This window comes from Leptonotus elevatus, chromosome 11 (assembly GCF_054856555.1).
Source record: "Leptonotus elevatus isolate MCC_2025b chromosome 11, RoL_Lele_1.0, whole genome shotgun sequence".
In the NCBI taxonomy this organism is placed as follows: domain Eukaryota; kingdom Metazoa; phylum Chordata; class Actinopteri; order Syngnathiformes; family Syngnathidae; genus Leptonotus; species Leptonotus elevatus.
The window spans coordinates 22,515,247-22,533,387 of NC_141249.1; the positions used below are offsets into that span (position 1 = coordinate 22,515,247).

At 41.4% G+C, this 18,141-nt stretch overlaps 1 protein-coding gene across 3 annotated transcripts in view; it reads left to right on the plus strand.

The window, feature by feature from the left end:
• The first annotated feature begins 547 nt into the window (after positions 1–547).
• The window catches only part of tmem131 (transmembrane protein 131), a 29,172-nt gene continuing 11,578 nt past the window's right edge, over positions 548–18,141 (plus strand). Inside the window, exons 1-24 of one of the 3 annotated variants that reach the window (XM_086088627.1) lie at positions 548–863; positions 3,392–3,453; positions 3,757–3,794; positions 7,324–7,392; positions 9,094–9,214; positions 10,063–10,179; positions 10,268–10,390; positions 10,517–10,597; positions 11,412–11,562; positions 11,655–11,711; positions 11,794–11,855; positions 11,937–12,045; positions 13,297–13,405; positions 13,479–13,632; positions 14,342–14,512; positions 14,647–14,757; positions 14,899–15,033; positions 15,995–16,099; positions 16,182–16,268; positions 16,680–16,832; positions 17,250–17,325; positions 17,413–17,527; positions 17,662–17,800; positions 17,899–18,008. In XM_086088627.1, coding sequence (XP_085944753.1) covers positions 638–863; positions 3,392–3,453; positions 3,757–3,794; positions 7,324–7,392; positions 9,094–9,214; positions 10,063–10,179; positions 10,268–10,390; positions 10,517–10,597; positions 11,412–11,562; positions 11,655–11,711; positions 11,794–11,855; positions 11,937–12,045; positions 13,297–13,405; positions 13,479–13,632; positions 14,342–14,512; positions 14,647–14,757; positions 14,899–15,033; positions 15,995–16,099; positions 16,182–16,268; positions 16,680–16,832; positions 17,250–17,325; positions 17,413–17,527; positions 17,662–17,800; positions 17,899–18,008 — 2,681 coding nt within the window. In that variant the 5' untranslated portion in view covers positions 548–637. Of the gene's footprint in view, positions 864–3,391; positions 3,454–3,756; positions 3,795–7,323; positions 7,393–9,093; positions 9,215–10,062; positions 10,180–10,267; positions 10,391–10,516; positions 10,598–11,411; positions 11,563–11,654; positions 11,727–11,793; positions 11,856–11,913; positions 12,046–13,296; positions 13,406–13,478; positions 13,633–14,341; positions 14,513–14,646; positions 14,758–14,898; positions 15,034–15,994; positions 16,100–16,181; positions 16,269–16,679; positions 16,833–17,249; positions 17,326–17,412; positions 17,528–17,661; positions 17,801–17,898; positions 18,009–18,141 lie in introns of all 3 variants that reach the window. The other 2 variants (XM_086088628.1, XM_086088629.1) reach the window with 2 other exon arrangements.

Below are 18,141 nucleotides of genomic sequence, written 5' to 3' on the forward strand. Positions count from 1 at the left end.
AATAGTCAAATTAAACAATGCGAATAACACATTATTTATTAAAATAAAACTGTTTAAATATTTTACTTGTATTTATTATTTTTATAGAATTTTTATTCATTTTATATTCTAGAAAACAAAATAAAGCTACATGATTTTATTTCAGGAAGTAATTAATTATTAAGAAATGATTACGTAAATTATTTTATTGCAATTATGAATGACTAAAACTAAAGTTGAGCAATTTTAATATTTTACTTGTATTATCAAATTGTTTATTGATTTTATGATGACTTATTCAACAAACCAAGTAGTCTTATTTATTTTATGAAGTAGTGATAGTTATCATATAATTAAAAAAACAACAACAGTGAGAATTGAGAAGAAATTGCTGTATTCCAAGTTTGAAATCAACTGTTTTACATACTTACACGTTTCACGGACAACGTTTGCCCACGCGTGCCCTTGAGGCTTCTCCAAAGCTCCAGGGGGCAGCACCCGCCTGCGTACGTCACGGCGAATGCCTCGTTTGCGTCTTTGATACGTCACCTTTGCAATAGAAGAAGAAAGCCCTGTAGCCACTATCCAAAGAGGAGAGGCTAATGTACGTCCACTACTGTACACTTGGAGTTAGCAGCACGCCTGCGCCACGACGGCTATGATTGACCGAGCCCGAGGAACTTTCCCCGACCAAGTCTTCGCTCTCGAAGAAGAAGAGAACAGCGGAGAGCTGTCTCGGCGACTTGGGGGCATGGCGGTGGGCCAAGAGGAACGAGCTCGCCGGACTTCTCGCCATTTTTCGTGCATGAGAACGCTGCCGCGTCTCGGACTCTTGAGGATATTATTTATTGCTCTTATCCACATGGCGCGGGCGAATAAACAAGGTTTGTATGAGGGAGGAATGGAGGAGGAAGGAGGAGGAAGGCAAGCGGGTTAGCCAGGCTGAAGTGAGCTAGCGTAACTTCGGTGTACATTTTTTTTTTTTTATCATGTGTTATCATTTGTTTTAAGAAGGCGAGCTGTTAATAAGAATGACTTTCTGTTAAGAGTAATGACGTTGGCAGTCTGGCTTTTGGTGTTGCCTGGTATGTTGCGATTGTGTTGTCATAAAGCTGGACCGGTTAGCATCTTGTCGCTACCTCCAGGGTAAGTCAGGTGGCCCCGGTTAAAGTTTGTAAACGTGGCCCGTCTTGGCTACGTCGCTGTGGGGAAGGGAAAAGGCATAAATGACAGCCGTGTTGTCATTTCTGCTCCCGGCTCAGGTGTCCGGACGCCTTGGTAGGTCATGTTGATCCTCGGTCAGTAGACAGCTGCCCACCCGTGTCGCAACCAACCCCCTCGCGACTTGCCTGCATTGGTTTTACCAGGAAAAAAACTTCAGCGGACAGTTGACGTGTTTAAAAGAAAATAATACATCGTCAATTTCACTTTTGAAATTGCCCGCATCGTTTTCACTTTTAAAGTTGCTTTCATGAAAATTACATGTGCAGACAATTTTTACAAACACATGATAATCAAGAGCATATTGTAGGACTTTGTTAAAAAACGGTGTAAAATAAAACCGGCTAGCTTCCAGTCTTTTGGTAATTGATTTATAAGGAGCAGAGTAATAAAAAATAAAATTAAAAAAGTTGAACGCAACTCGATCAGCATATAAATGCAAATGCAAATAAAAATCACTAATCCCCAAAAATCAAGGAAATTGGCAGATTAATCGGTGCAACTCTAAATAATGTCAATGATGAATAAGAGGGGGGCCAATACAGAATCCTGCGGCACTCCTTTCTTATAGACAGGACATGATCAAATACACCAGAGATAAAGTAGAAATCAGAACACAATCCATTTGGAACCAATTTAGTGAATTTTTCCAAAGTTTCCCTTGCAAAATCTCAAGATTTGTGTGGCTTTTGACTAATTCTGAGCTATTTTTAGGTTAATTCCGTGTTGTGCAACTTCCACTGCTGATCAAAAACAACACTATCACATTTATCTGTTTAAAAGTAAAAAAAACCCATCATTTAATTAACCATTTGATTAATATGCATACCAATTTTTTTCCTGCCAAATATTGGAATCAGCTTCAAAAAAATCATTGGTCGGACACTACTTTTATAAGCAAAATGTCAAATTTAATGGCCAACTAACTTTTGTGACTAATGTGGACGCAACTGGCTTGTATTGAAATGTATGACCCTTTTTGTCTTGCGCAATAACAAAGTGATAATAAGCAAGCCACGAAAAAAAAGGCCTCGCATAAGTCCAAATATTGCTGATACGCGTTCACCGCAGCAAAAGCTCATGTAAGCGTGAGCTATCTGTTTCGCATAAACTAATGGAATTGTGATATGTTTGCACAGGGGATTATTTTTGGCTGTGCTAAGATGCTTTAATTGACAGTATGCGCTTTCGCCTTCATGAGTTGATTTAATGTATCCGTTGTGTGTGCGTGTGTTATCGTTTGCCTCCGATAATAATAACCGCGTTCTGCCGCTGTCGGACGCAAACAGCGACGCGTGATCCGATTTCGATGGTGTCGGGTGATGCGGGCGAAAAGCCTCGTAAATCCCCAGCGGTGTCCCGTTGATCTGCGCTTCGCGTTGGAGTAACGCCAGAGTCAAACGTTGGTGCTGTCTGTCAAAAGTAATTGTGCGGAACTCTTATCTAAAATACCACAGAGTGTACGACATGTTTTTGGACTTCCAGCTCGCACTGTACTGAAGTGCTTTATGCAGGTCGGTCTTTATGGTCCTTATGTTCTGTAGATGTTGGTCGACGAAAAATGGACCAAACGCATTGTGAGTCATTATGTTATCCTTAGTGATAGTCACAATCTAATAAGAACCAAAGCAATAATTAAAAAAATCTTGTATAGTAGTACTAAATATACGAAAAATACACAATGGAAAATAATTAAAAAAAATATTAGCTCAGGCGCACAAATTAAAATACACTGTTGGAGAAAAATGTCAGATAATAAATGCACAAATATAATATATTATTATATATTGGATAATAGTAAATACACAAAGATATTCACGCTATTCAAAATATTGGGTATCAGTTAATAATACACAAAAATATTGTAAAAATAATAAAGTTAACACAGACAAACACAAAAATACTGGAAAGAAATATTGAAAAATATAATACGGGAAAATACAATGAAACATCCAGATGGAAGGAACTCCAAAGCACCTAATTGTTAAAGATGCATCATTTTCAAGTTGAAAAAGGGACATTGTGATGTACGCCCGCAGGTTTTGGGCGCGAGCGGTCGGCTTCAGAAAGTACCTTGAAAAATATTTGGGAGTCTGGAAGAATTTGACTGTCAATGTTGCGAGTGGCCCTGCTGTTTTTCTGTTTCCTCAACAAATCCTTTTTTCTTTTTTTCTTTTTTTGTCTTTTGCAGCGTTCATTCAGTGTAACAGAGTATTAGAAGTTCTACATTTTGGTGATGGAGTTGCTTTACCGGTAAGTTGTCACGGAATGAAACGCATCCGGATCCCGAGTGAGAGGCAGACGTGCCAACCACTCGTCCCACTACCTTGTAATGTCCCCCCCCCCCCCCCCCCCCCGTGGCAGCGTTTGTCCACGTGTAACTTAAAACACGAGAAGCCTATGGTGAATTTGTAGCACCTTTTTTGTAACCTTACAACGAATGACACTTAGCAATGTACTCGCTATCACGACTAATTATGGCCTCTCTGTTGAGATAATGTAGGTGTGTTCGTTTGATCACGTTTCACTGACTGCACCCATCTCGTCTTTTCCCAGGCTGACTCTGACATCAATGTTAGTTTATTTCAACAAAGGTATGTACATCTCTTTTCCCATTGGTCACTTCATGATCCCCCTCCCTGGATTGTTATACTTTCGTCTGTTCCCAATTGCTTTATTGGTTCGGCTGTTTTGTGTATTACTTGTCGTTTTAATTGTTGCACTTCTACTTCCTGTCATCAAATTCTCTAAAGCAGTAAAAATCATCTAAGCGTTGGTAGACTTGTTTTCAATTAAAATCCAATTCAGTAATTGCCTTTTGATTTCGGTATGTTGGCTGATAGCCATAAAAAATAATAATAATTAGGTAGCTATGAGTGGTGTCACGCGATGCCAAAAAATTTGTACCTTGGTTTTAATTTGTGAGTTCGCATTTGGTTAGGGCTGACGATTATAGAAAATAATCTAATTGCGACCCCCCCCCCCCGCCCCCCAAAAATGTGCGATTTCATGCGATTATTTTTTCCAAGGTCCTTCTCAATGAACTTTTTACCCAACAAAAACCATAATTAGCTTCACTGTACTTTACCAAACATGTTCTCTTACACCCCTAATAGCTCGAGTGAACATTCTTTCTGGACTCTCGTGACGTGGGTCACTCATTGATTTTGATTTTTTAAACCATATCTGACAAATGTTTAAACCCTGCCTAATCTTGAGTTGTAATTTTCCAGCCAGATTTGTGCTTGTTTGTGTGCCATCAGCTGATCAAATACCGTCTCAGCAAAAAAAAAAAAAAGGAAAAAAAAGTTGACACATTTTTGGAATATTAACGCAGGACTTTGTATCAGAGCGTCCATCTCCCCGCTCATTGTGTGTTTAGTCTCGGGGCAAACGCGTGAGGTGCCTTGGCTGTTGGTACGGCACGTTCTGATCCCTAAAAGGGTTATCTCGCGACCACTCCCCCTCACCGTGGGAGAGGGGGAAAGGTATTTTCATTTTTGCTTTGCTTTGCTTTGTTTTGTTTTTTTGGCTCCCTGAAGCGAAACAGAGACTCCCTCACAGTGTGGTGGTTGTTAATCATTATCTCCTACTCTGTGGGTGTGCCCTGGGGCTCGAAAGACTGTTGTCTCTATCAGGGCGGCAAACGCGTGAAACGGAAATACCTTTCATAGTTTTTACCTTTTTGCAAAGGATGTCGTGCGTCTGTTACCAGCTTAACTCAAAAAAAAAAACTTGCCACATATTTGGATGAAATCTGGTTTGAACGACAACAAGTTTTTTTCCTTTTGTTCCTTGTGTTGTGCATCCAGAACTCTGGTGTTTGGCCTTGAAAAGCTCTGCTGGGCACCGTTCAAGTGTTTTCATGGCTGTTGATGTGAAGCAGTTTCCAGTAACTAGCTTATTGAGAAAAGGGGAATGAGCAGCTGTGGGTGGAGGGAGTGAGGGAGGGAGGGAGGGATGGGGGGGGGGGTGACTCCCAAGATTGTGGTATTTTTATTTTCCCTCAGTAAGATGATGTGGCTTCCCTCAGTGAGGTCATCAGAAGTGTGACAACTTAACACCTCCGCCCCCCCCCCCCCCCCCCTGCCTTTGCCATCGGCCCGCTGATGCTCTGAAATGTGCTACTGCTTGCCCACCATCCCATGTCTGCACCTTTTCACCAAAAATTGGGGAAGCACGTGAAATGTGGGCTACCATAAATGGACAGTGCTGTTGGCCATTATTTTGTTTTCTTCCCTTTAGCTTACCTGGTAACTCCATTCGAGCCAACTGCGTCAAATCTATTGTGGCGATACTTGGAGAACACATTGGGCCCTTTCACGCAGAGAAACAAACAAAAGAGCAGTTGAGCAGGCATGCGTTGCGCATATGCCTTTCTCACAGAACCCAACAAAGCGGGACATTCCACTGGCGACAATGCGACTTCGCACAGTGAGATTAGAGGCGCAATGGACAGTGAGTGTTGCGTAAAATAACACACCTGTGCCATCTTTCCTCTATTTTCCAAATGTGCAGGTCCTCCATTATGTGTCGGTACTTTTCACACAGAGGAAAAACAACTTATTTGCTCTCGTATTTATTGTGTTGTTGTCGTTGTCGGTCAGCTTGATTCCTCATTGGCTGTCATTTTTGTGACAGTCATGGAGTCCTGGCTGAGAATTCCTGACTGTTGCCCACACAGAACAGGGTTTTTTTATTTTCCATTACAATTATTAAAATGTGTTGAACAATCATTTCTGATTGATGATTGCCTGAAGAGAGGAAACTCCCAGAGTTGCATTCTCGTAACCCGGTTAGCATGACATAGGCAGATCATAGTCCCTTTAAAATGTCCCCCTCCCAATCACCATCACTGCCGCCCCCTTTTTTCGATCCCTGGCTATCTAGTTACTCTCTGGCATTCAGCACATTATCTCCGAAGGCCCCCGAGCTCAGCACCGCTCGACGCCAATTTACAGCCACGACACGTTTTGATTCTTCGCAACCTGAATGAAGGAAGCGAGGACTGGCCGCAGATCACACACTCTGCCTCGGTCCAGTCTTCTCACACACACACTGTGGTCGTCAGTGTGTGTGTGTGTGCAACTATGAATGCACGGCCGGAGATGGAAATCCATCCCGTCCCTCGGGGTTGCCGTCATCGAAAGCGCGCAGCGGCGGCGGCCATTGTCTGCTTGTAATAAATTAAACTGATGTCTGCTTGATTGTCTTGACAGTGGTGTGAAACTGCTGTACTTACAGTAGAGTGATGAATTGTGAAGAATCAAAAAAGATGCTTTAATAGGTCTGGATCTTGACAGTGTGGCATTGTGGGACTGCTTAACCCCCCCCCCCCCCTAGAGCATACGGAAGGCTTTGTATGCAGCCTCTGAACTGAAGACAATGGTTGCAGCAATGGTACTGTTACAAAAACAGGTGGCAGCAGAGTATAAGAGATCAACCGGGGCCATGTTGAAAACAAGCTGATTTCCCCACAGTTCTAAACAGATTTGTAAATAATGATGAAACTTTGCTATATTCTGATACTAATTGCTGCAAAACGGAAAATGATAGAAATTTCTGATGAAAGAAGAGACTCATCTTTCTTTTGGTAGGTTCCATGTTTTTATAGCATTAGAACACAATATTATGTGGGTCTTGCAAAATGTGTCAAAATCCAGTAAAACAGCCGGGAGCGAAGGGGGTTGCTTCAGTGAAAATGGCTGGGTGTGAATGAGTTTAATATATGTAAAAAAAAACAAAAGCCATGAAGCCCACGTCCACACAGCTTTTGTGAGGAAGTGTCACCCGACGTGTTTCCATTGATCATATATTGGCTCCTATTACATCAGTATCGGCCTGGTCTTATTGTTAAGATCCACCTGTCACCAAACAGGCTGGGCAAGTTATTGTGCCTACATCCTTGACATCAAGTGAGTTTCATCCGCTGATAGGCAGAGGTGTTAAGCGTTACGTGGCTTTAGCTCCCACATGGACGTGACAAACCGATGGGATTGTTCCCAATGAACTTAACTTGCGAGCCCTTTTGTGTTTTTAGACAGGTTTGAAATGAACACCGACATGGATGTTGTTCTCCCTCATCTTTCTGCCGCTCCTCTCACATCTCTCTGTTCCCCGCAGCTCGGCACCGCACAGTGGGCGCTGCCGACCCATACGCTTCGAACCTCCAATGTTGGACTTTCACAAACAGTGAGTTTCTGACTCTCTTATCATATACACACGCTTGTCACATGGCAATATTGCCAGCTCGGCAATAATTGGTAGAAAGCCATGGAATGGAATGCACCGCCACTCGACAGCTCAAGTTTACCTTGTTTCACCTTAGCCCGAATTATTGGCACACATTCCGCTTCTGACAGCAAGCAGGTACACGCCCTTGCGACGGCAACTTGTAAATCAGATCAATGTGGAGTTCAGGTGACACAATGCAGCCCAAGTTGATGTCAAGTTGGCCAGACGAGATAAGTCGTGGCTTTAAGAAAATCTTGAGATTCAATGAACTCGGCATGTTAGAAAAATGTCTTAAGAAAAATCTGCATCATATTTATAATTAAATTGACGTGTTAGGATGTAGGAAAGTTTTTCACTCCATTTTGTGTGTGTAATTTTCAAAACCTAAACTTGACTCCCCATACAAGCTCAATTTTGTGCCATCAGGCCTTAAACGTATGCATGTATGACAATAGTTCTTTGATTCTTTGATCTAAAGGGATGACCTAATTTTAAAATGGAAAAAGACAGTGGCTGCCTGCCCTATGTTTGAACTTTATACATGTATCGAATACTGTAAATTTAAAATACCAGGTACATTGATTTTATGGCTTTGGATGAATAGGATTCCACCAAACCAAACTGTTACTAACATTTCGTTTTTTAATTTAGTGTACATTTTTTTACCATAACTTATTACCCACAGCAAGGATGAATTCTCACAGAGCTATAAACAGGACCCCCCCCCCCCCACTCCTTGACTTGTTCATCCAATAACATTGAGAATACGTACTCATCCCACACACTCCCTCGCTGCCAGAACGTAATGCCAGCTGTTGTAGCTACGCTAATTCACGGAATACAACTACAGGTGGAAGGATTGCTTTGCAATAATGTATTGTAGCAAACACGCACATGTGATACTTGGGATTGTTACATTATAAGAGCCCGGCGCCCACAGGAAGGGGTGGGGGTGGGGGGGGGCCTTCCTGACTGTAACAATCTATCCTCACCCAAGCCTACGACAACGCCAACAAACGTGGCACTTATCAGCTGCAACCTTGAGAAAAGCTGCCTTATCGCACTTACCAAATCACGGCGGCCCTCGGATTGCTACGTTCACTAAATCAACTTTAATGCAAGTTGAACTCCACGAAAAAGGTTCAACCTCAAAAGTTTGCGTCGACCTTGTTGGAGAACACACGTGACTTTTCCCATGAGTGCAGTGTTTTAAATGTTAGTCATTAAAAAAAGAGTTGTGACCGGAGATCACCGTCTGCCTGGACAGGTTGGATCAGTTTGTTCATTAATAGATTCATTAAGTGCGTACAATGGATAAATAAGCTCACCTTTAATGAACTTGAACGACAAGCCAAACCTGTTTCACAATTGGACGCTTGTTGTGTTCGGGACGTACTTAGACAGTGTTTTGCTCCAACATAATTATTAAGTACGTCCCGAACATAACAAGTGATCTGATGGGAAAAATGACAAACACACCCATCTCCAAATTTAGCGGCGTGCGTGTGTATAATATTAAAGATGCTTGCTTTTATGTTCTGTGATACTTAGAACATTTTTCAAATCTTTTTTTGTTTTTTTTTCCGTTGTGGACAGCAACAATGTTATGTACGTCTTATTTGCTCATTATCTAATCTTTTGTTTCTCTTCCCTTGACAGGCCTGTGGGGATGCCAAAAATTGAGAAAGTTTATTTACATAATCCTAGCCCAGCAGAAATTAGTTTGATATCAATATCGGCGACGACGGCCCATTTTCACGCCTCTTTTTTCCAGAACAGGGTGAGTACCTCGTCACGTTACTTTTATTTTGCCGCGTTGCACATTTTTAATTATGTTGCTTCAAACAATGTAGGCCTTCCTCTTCCGCCCCCCCCCCCCCCCCTTATAAATGTAGGAGGCCAAGTGATTAGAGTTAATTTGACCTTGGGAGATGTTAGAAATGGAGGCAGGATGGAGCCCGCACGTATTTCAGTAAAGCTGGGACAGAAGTTGAAGTCAAACACCCCACACGCCGCCTGCCCTATTTTCCCTGCCAAGTATTTTGTACTCTGTAATATCCCGCCTTCACTTGGTTCTGAATAAAGAAACCTGGGGATAAATGTTGTCTCTTCTGCCAAGGCCTTTGATGCAATAATTAGCCATATTGCGCCATCTCTTTGTAAAATAAGATCAATGGCTGATTTTGAAACCATATCCTTTTATTATTTAATTTACCATCCAATTTCTTGTATTTATTTATTTTTTTAAATCTGCTCCCCTCAATTTTAATTTATAGAGCATTTTATAAACCCCATCTGAAACAGCACTGTATATAAAAATGAAACCTACAGACACTTGAACACATTATTTAAAAACAATTAAACAAGGACAAAAATAAAATGCCGATTTTTTTTTTTTTTTACGGCTCCAAGGAATAAAAATAGGCTTTGTGAGACTGGTTTTAAAAAAATGGGCAGCAAAGGGGCTTGTTTAATGTGCATTGAGAGATCTTGAAATGAGCTTAAAAGTGCACAGGCAGCAAGTTGAGGCCGTAACAGGAGTTAAGTGCTCCGTCTTACATGTTCCAGTTAGCAGGTAAAATCCCTTAGAGCCTTTTTGTCTAATCTTGCTTTCTATGTCCTCCATAGATAATACCGCCAGGGGGAAACACATCATTTGATGTTGTGTTCCTTGCGCGAGTCGTCGGGAATGTAGAAAACACTTTATTTATTAATACGTCACATCACGGAGTGTTTACATACCAGGTAACAAGTCCACGCAATGCCGTGTTTTTTTTTTTATTTTTTTTTTAATTGAATGATTTTGCTGATTTCCCTCTTATCCCCTCTGAAGGTTTTTGGGGTGGGAATCCCAAACCCGTACAGGCTCCGTCCCTTCGTGGGCGCTCGAGTCCCAGTAAACAGCAGCTTCTCGCCGCTAATCAACATCCATAACCCCTACAGTGAACCGCTGCAGGTAACCGAGCACTGCCACACAAAACTGTTGATTAGTTAGTTGTCCTCCATATTTACACTTGTTATACTTGGCTTAATTTCACTATTATTAAAATGGCTTTGCCTTTTTGTGCGTGGCTGTCTGGAGGTGGTTGAGATGTACTCCAGTGGAGGGGATCTACATCTCGAACTTCCCACGGGTCAGCAGGGAGGCACTGGGAAATTATGGGTGCGTGATTTGCACGTTTTGCACCCCGACATTTTCACATTCTTATTCTTGAAGCGTTGCCTAACGGGGTAAAACAAAACATGTTTGCACAAAAGCTCAGGCCGTCGGTAAAGCATTTATCAGCATAATTAAAAGCATAATATTGACAGCCGATGCAGTAGAAGCCATTATTATCAGTCACCTGCAGAAAAAGCATGATGTCCTTTGGCCATGGTTGTCAACTGCTGGTTTTATTAAAACAATAGTATGGTGTGTATATATATATATATATATATATATATATATATATATATATATATATATATATATAAAAATAATAATAATAAAAAGCAATGATGATGACATTTCCGAATGAACAATACTGAGCTCTTAAGAAAAAAAAAAAAAAAAAAAAAAGAGAAAAAAAACAATAGTATGGCCTGTTGCTTGTCTTGAAAAGAAAGCAGCTGGGGGAGGTCTGCTCTGTAGAGGAAGTTGATGTTTGCTAGACACTGATGGTGATACTCTGTATCTACAGTGTAGTCATCTTCAAGCTGACACTCTTGATAAGCCATTACAACCTTGCACTGTGAAAGATGGGGACATACGGTATATTATTTCATTATTGATGACGTGGATGCAAGTCAAAAACGGCTATTTTGGGGACATATTATGAAAAACACCACCGCACCTACAATTAAATTGAGTTTTGTTCCATAACATGATGCTTGAGGTAAAATATCACAACCCGTTGACATCGTGAGCTTTTTTTGTGCAAACGCGTTGTTTTACAACCCGAGGCGCATTGTCACCACGCTGTGCTTCTAATCCGAAGGAGATTCCACCCTTCGAGACAAAGGGCGTGATGAGAGCCAGCTTCTCGTCGAGAGACGAGGACAACCACACGGCTTTTATCCGAATCAAAACAAACGCGCCCAACGAAGACAAGTTCATAATCCTGCCTGTCGAGGTGGAGGTCACATCAGGTGTGATTTTTTTTTTTAATTATTATTATTTTTTTTTCCCAACCTGTCTTGAGAACGTCCAACTCTTAACATTTTTCTGGCCTTGTGTGCAGCCCCTGGCATTTACTCCTCCACAGAGATGCTCGACTTTGGCACATTGCGTTCACAAGGTGCGCATTCTAAACGTGAGATACGCCATATTTTTCTTTTCCTCATTAACTGAAGCCAATTTTTTTTTTTTTTTTTTTATAGATCGCCCAAAAGTGATGGCTCTGTATCTCTTAAATTCGGGAACAAAAGATGTTCCAATTACAGTAGGTTTCCTTTTTATCGGCTTTTAAAGACGCATGTATGCATAATATTGCTTCACAGGGTCGTCTTTTCCTCTTGCACAGAGCATCCGCACGACGCCGTCCAACGAGGCCATCGCGATAGACTTTAAAGCAATCACGCTCAGAGCAGGCGAGAGCAGATACACCAAAGTAGCTACGATTAGCTTTGACGGTAAGTCTACTGTGCATATTCGCACAAGTATTCATCTCGCATTGCATACGCCTTTCCTTGAACAAAAATATGTTTCCAAAATGTTTAATCAACAGTCAAGAGATAAGAGTTCAGTGGTGCTTCTAAAGTTGATGCCATCATAAACGTATTTTCTATCATCTAAATGACGAGAAGTCCGCATTAACTAATAGATGTTTTCATATTTTTTATTGAAAATAAAAAGTAAACATTTACAGGATAGAGAAAAGTGAATCGCACGGCTATGGATTCTCCAGAGCTAATCAGTCGGTTGTGTTGCATGCAGTTTTAATCAATGAAACAAGATTGAAGGTGTGGGGCTTAAAAGCTGCTCTGGCCACATGAAAACACACACGCGAGTTTAGAGTTCTCGCTTGTTTCCTGATGCGTATTTTGCGTTGCTCAAAAAAAGCATAGAAGTCCCACGATTAAGAATTGTTGACTTGTTTAAAGCTGGAAAAGGCTACAAATGTATCTTTGTCAGTCATTGGACAAATTGTCTATAAATGGAAAAATGACCGGTAAGTAGTTTTAATAATAATAATAATAATAATGCTTCGGATTTATGTAGCGCTTTTCTAGATACTCAAAGATGCTTTCCAATGGAATGGATACATTATTCATGCACGCACACGTTCACACTGTGGTGGCGGTAAGCTACTTAAGTAGCCACATCTGCCCTGGAGCAGGCTGACGGAAGCGTGGCTGCCAGTGTGCACCTGCGGCCCCTCCCACCACCACCACCAAACATTCGCACCAACAGACTCCAACAGCAGGACAGAGTGTCATTTGAAGACTTACAGATATTACTGGCGCTTTTCCAAGACCTCGGTTGACAAAACTACTATGCATGAAACAAGAACAGGGGTTCAAGGGAGAACTAACTAAGGAGGGAAACCGTTGCTCTCTGAACAAACATTGCTGCACTTGAACGTTCCACAACACTACGATAGCAACTAGGGGTGTCCCGATACAACTTTTTTGCACTTCCGATCCGATACTGATATTTTGGCCTCGAGTACTGTCCAATACCGATATCAGTCCGATACCATATAGTAGCAACATAGTCTGTGGACAGATTAAGGCAAAATCAAATTGTTTGGGAAGAATACAGAGGAAAATGATTGTTCTGCTTCGTGTGCCATTTTGCCACCTCTTTATTTTGAAATTGAGTTTTGATTTTGTTTAGTATCAGACTGCTCACTTGCATGTGTTCTCATTTGTTCTCTGCAGCCTCCAAGGCCAGGAGACCATATCAGTTCTTTGGTAAAATCACAGTGAAAGCGAAGGAAAAGAGCTACTCCAAGCTGGAAATCCCCTACCAGGCAGACGTTTTAGAAGGGTAAGTCGTATTTGCCTGTGAATAGTCCCGATTTTCTGTGCGGTAGTAACGTGAGTTTACGCCCTCTATCCAGATACCTGGGCTTTGACCACACGGCAACATTATTCCACATCCGCGACAGCCCAGTGGACCCGGTTGACCGGCCCATATTCCTCACAAACGCCTTCAGCTTTGACATCCGGATACACAACGTGTCATTGCCTGAAGAGGCCAAAATTATGTTCAAGGTGAGTCCTCAACAGTTTTTTTTTTGCCTTCCTCTTAATTGTTTCTCAGGAATAGCGAAAATCTCCCTGGGTCAGTTTGACCAAGTGCAAGTTGAATGATGTGAAGTGTCATAAATGTGTCATTAGCGCCATTACTTTTCTATTTGAACCAATATAATAATAATAATAATATAATACAAAACACCGTTTAAAGTGATATTTATTGCAGTGGATTGAATAAACTACACAGCCACAACACATAATACCTAAAAAAAAAAAAAAACATAACAGGAAGGTTGCTTTTGTTTTTCTTTATGGGTCAATCAGAACCAGTATGTAAGGATCAGAAACAAAAATACTGCGCTTACGTTTTTTTATACTTTGTGTTGTTGGTTTTGTTTAACTTTAAGATGGGTCAGTTTGACCTGGAATATAACGGGGGTGTTTGTTTTTATTTTATAGGTCAATTTGACCCGTTTTCCTAAAGCGTCCCAAAAAGGAATCCTAATAAACATTTACATCAACTTAATGTAAAATACGGAAGAAGAAAAAAATCCCATTTCACATTTTAAATCTCAATAACTCCATTACAGTTTCAAAGCTTAAGCCACTAACGTAATATTTTATTATTGTACTTAGAAAAAAAGGGTCAGTCTTGTTTGCAATAAGAGGTTTTAAATGTGTTACCAAGGAACCAACTTGCATGACCTTTTTCTGTCACTACTTCCAGGTGCAAAACTTCAGCGCGCCCGTCTTGGTCCCCGCTCACGAGTCGCGCTACATCTTCTCGCTCCTGTTCCAACCGGTTCGGCCGTCCGTCCACGTCGACGACAACATCCTGCTCATCACCAACGCGTCAAAGTTTCACCTGCCTATCAGGGCCTACACAGGCTTCTTGGAGGTACACACATCACTTGAACGCCTCATTTTCCACTTCACGATACATCCAACTTCCAATGCGTTTTTTAATTGTACTGTAATTGCACTGAACTGATGAAAACAAAGGTAACATTTTGTTTTTCTGCTCCCCGCCAGCCTCACGTGCTGCCGCCCAGCCTGAAGAACAACGTTCTCGACTTTGGCGTCCGCAGCGCCTCAGACGCCAGCAGCATCATATTCGTGGTGGTGAACAGTAACCCCATAGAGGTGAAAACTTATCGCATGCCTGATTCAATAATCATGTTACAACATCTGCTTTTGTGCCGGATGTATTCATTTCTACACCGACTGGGAGTTGCTCAACCCTAAACAGTCACGTATTTAGGAATTTTTTTTAAACTCCCACAGTTGGAGATAAGGTCCTGGCAGGTGACGGGTGACAGCCTCACCATGGAGCTGCTCAAGGCGGAGAAGGGGAACGCAACGATGGCGTCCAATCGCCTGAGGGATCTGCAGAATGTGTCTGCGTCACATCAAAAAACGGTAGGGGGTTCCAAAGACAACAGACGCACTGTTAGGATTGCCACTGTGCTAAAAAAGGTACAGCAAATACCTTGCGGTCAAAAACGGTACAATCCGGCGTCGTTTAAGAGGAGCTGTGTGCGGTTTGACAGATTGGAGATAACTCATTTGTTTCTCACTCCCAGTTGAAGTTTCCTGTAAAACTGATTCTTAAACAACCAAAGGTCTGCATCATTTTATTTGTGTTTAAAAGCAGAACGGCTATATCTATTTATCAAATTTGCTTTTTTGTCGTGGTATGGTTTCAGTTTTGGCATTGCGTTATTATACTGGCATAGTATTTAGGAAAAATGTTGGTGCCGTGAGAAAACTGTTGAACATTTAGTCATACGATTAAATGACTAATCGTAAGAAAGTAATCCACTGGTTTGCGACAAAAGGGTGTGTCTACAAGTGCTATGAAAATATGCTGGAGATCATGTTGTGTTTCTTTTGTTAAATAATAGCCGGATGGTTCACTGCTATGTTGTGAAGTCATACTTTTCAAACGCACCCCCATAGTTAATACGGGAGCTTGATTCAAAGAGTATTGTGGCAAAAACCGTACCGCTTGGTGGAGACTGTATAGGGTTTTTACCCCAAAATTTTTATTTTAAATGTATTTGCATATAAAATTTGCACCTTAATGTGGTCTTTATTTTAATTAATGCATATAATTCTCTTTTAATGTGATTTTTTTAAAATCACAATATATTTATAAAATGAAATTTCACATAACGATTTTTATTTTGTTATATATAAATATATGTACATATTTTAATTCCATTTCCTCGATTGCCAGGCCTCTGATTGGCTAAAATGTTGCTTAGACATTCACTTGACAGCTCGAGTGTGGTTTATGTGAAGACAACTTAGTTGCACTGAATTTTGGGGAAATTGTTTTTAATTTGCTTGCTGATACCAAACTATTTTGACTCTCAAGGTAATTATAGCGTCTGGCTTTTACGCCGCCTTCCGTGTGACACTGGTGGCCAAGGCGCTCGAGGGCGCATATGACGGAGCCATACACATCACCACAGACTACGAGGTAATTCACTGTTTCCTCCATTCATCTGCAACACACCATCTAAACGCAATCCCTCACTCTTAACCCGAATGTGTCCGCTCAGATATTAACCATCCCGGTGAAAGCGCTCATCGCGGTGGGCACATTAATCAGCTCGCCCGATCACATCGTCCTGCCTCAGTCATTTCCAGTAAGTAAGACGGCTTTTAGCCTTTTACATTAGCAATTTTTGGTTGTTTTTAATTTGAACCTACAGTTTTCAAATTTGAATTTTCCAGAATAGTCAGTGGCATTTACAATGAATAGCATTTTTAATCAACTATAATATTAGTCGAAAATGGGGATTTTACTCAACAAAGCTACCACAAAAACAATTCACAAATAGCATTAGCAAATAATGTATAATACATATAATTTGAAAACAAATTGATTTAAAGAAAATGGCAAATCCGAGACAAAACAAGACATGAACATGATAAACATGATTTTTCGGTCTTTACAAACAAACTAAACAATGTTTGAAACTGCTTTCGGCTATTTGCTGTTGTTGTAGCCTGGAACGACATAAGGATTGTTTTGTTTTGTTTTTCCCTTGCTTTAGGGAAAAGTTGTGCACCAAATTTTTAGCATCCGGAGCTCGTTCTCGCAAAAAGTAAGGCTAGAGCAGATTCGCTCGTTGACCGAAGACATCCGCTTCTACTACAAGCGCCTTCGCAACAACAAAGATGAGCTTGAGCCCAGACGCAAATCCAAGGTATCTATAACTCACTATATTTATTTATTTTTAGCATTCTGCCAATGAATTGTCTTTTTTTGTTTCCTGGCACCGTGGGGACCCCGCCCGGTTCAATACCATCCCCGGACATTGAGCATGAATCAATACAAAAAATAATAATAATAATAATTTGTCAAGAACTCACAGTAGCGTGTTAGTGAAGAATTATCCTTCCACGCTAGTTTTACCGATTGACACAAAATTCTGTGTAAATGTCTATTATAACAAAACGCATATATCAGTCCCAGGATCTGTGCCCAAAATTAAACAGGAACTTGGCCATTTTATTTTTCAAGCAAACCTATTATTTTGAAGAACCTCAACTCAACTTTATTCATGAAGTACTTTCGCTGCTGTGTATCGTCCCACCTAACGTGTCTCGCACCTTTTTGGCAGATTGCGAATATTTATTTTGATGCCAAGTTGCAGTGTGGAGATCACTGCTACGTGGGGCTGCCTTTTGTGTTTAAATGTAAGTGTTGCCACATCTCCCCAGCGGTCGCAACGTAAATCTTTTAAAAATGAAATCAATAAAAACTCTAAAACTCTCAATTGACAGCTGAGTCGAAGCCTCACGGCATGGCGCTGCAGGAGGACATTTGGGACGCCGATGTGGATCTCCACCAGAAACTCCTCAGGCGATGGAAAGAGTTGAAAGAGCGCTCCGGCCACATGTGAGAGATTTATCCTTTTATTTTATTATTTTTTTACTTTGAAATTGGTGGCTCCGCGGGTGGACAGAACTATTTACGGAACACCACGTGCTTTTTTTTTTTTTTTTGCTTTCTCTTTCTCTCCCCTGCTAAAGAGTTGAAACCATGTTCGAAGTCAACACGGATCTTCAGAAAAATGTCCAGGCTAAAATTACAGCCCAGCTGACCTGGCCCACTCTGATCAACTCCACGCAACGCATAACGTTTCCGCTGACCAACACAAACAGCTCCTCTGTAAGTGCCCTACAATGCGCCTCTTGTGCGCCCGCAAATGCCCGCAGGAATGTCTTGAGGGTGTTGTTAAGTCTCTACCGCTGTCCGAGCGTCTTCAGGAGCGAGAGGTAACGCTGCAGAATCCAGCCGATGTTCCTGTCTACGTCCAGGTTCTCCCGCTTGCTCTACTGCCCAACCCGTCGGTCTTCTCCGGAAAGTTGGCAGACAGGTTGGGAAGTCACTCGCAACCTCTTTTGCATCATATCAGTATGTGTGTACATGCATCGTTGACAGACATGTTCAGCCTGTGTTATTGACCCAAAACGTATTGGTCTGCCTCCGTTAAAATAGGTCACGCTGCC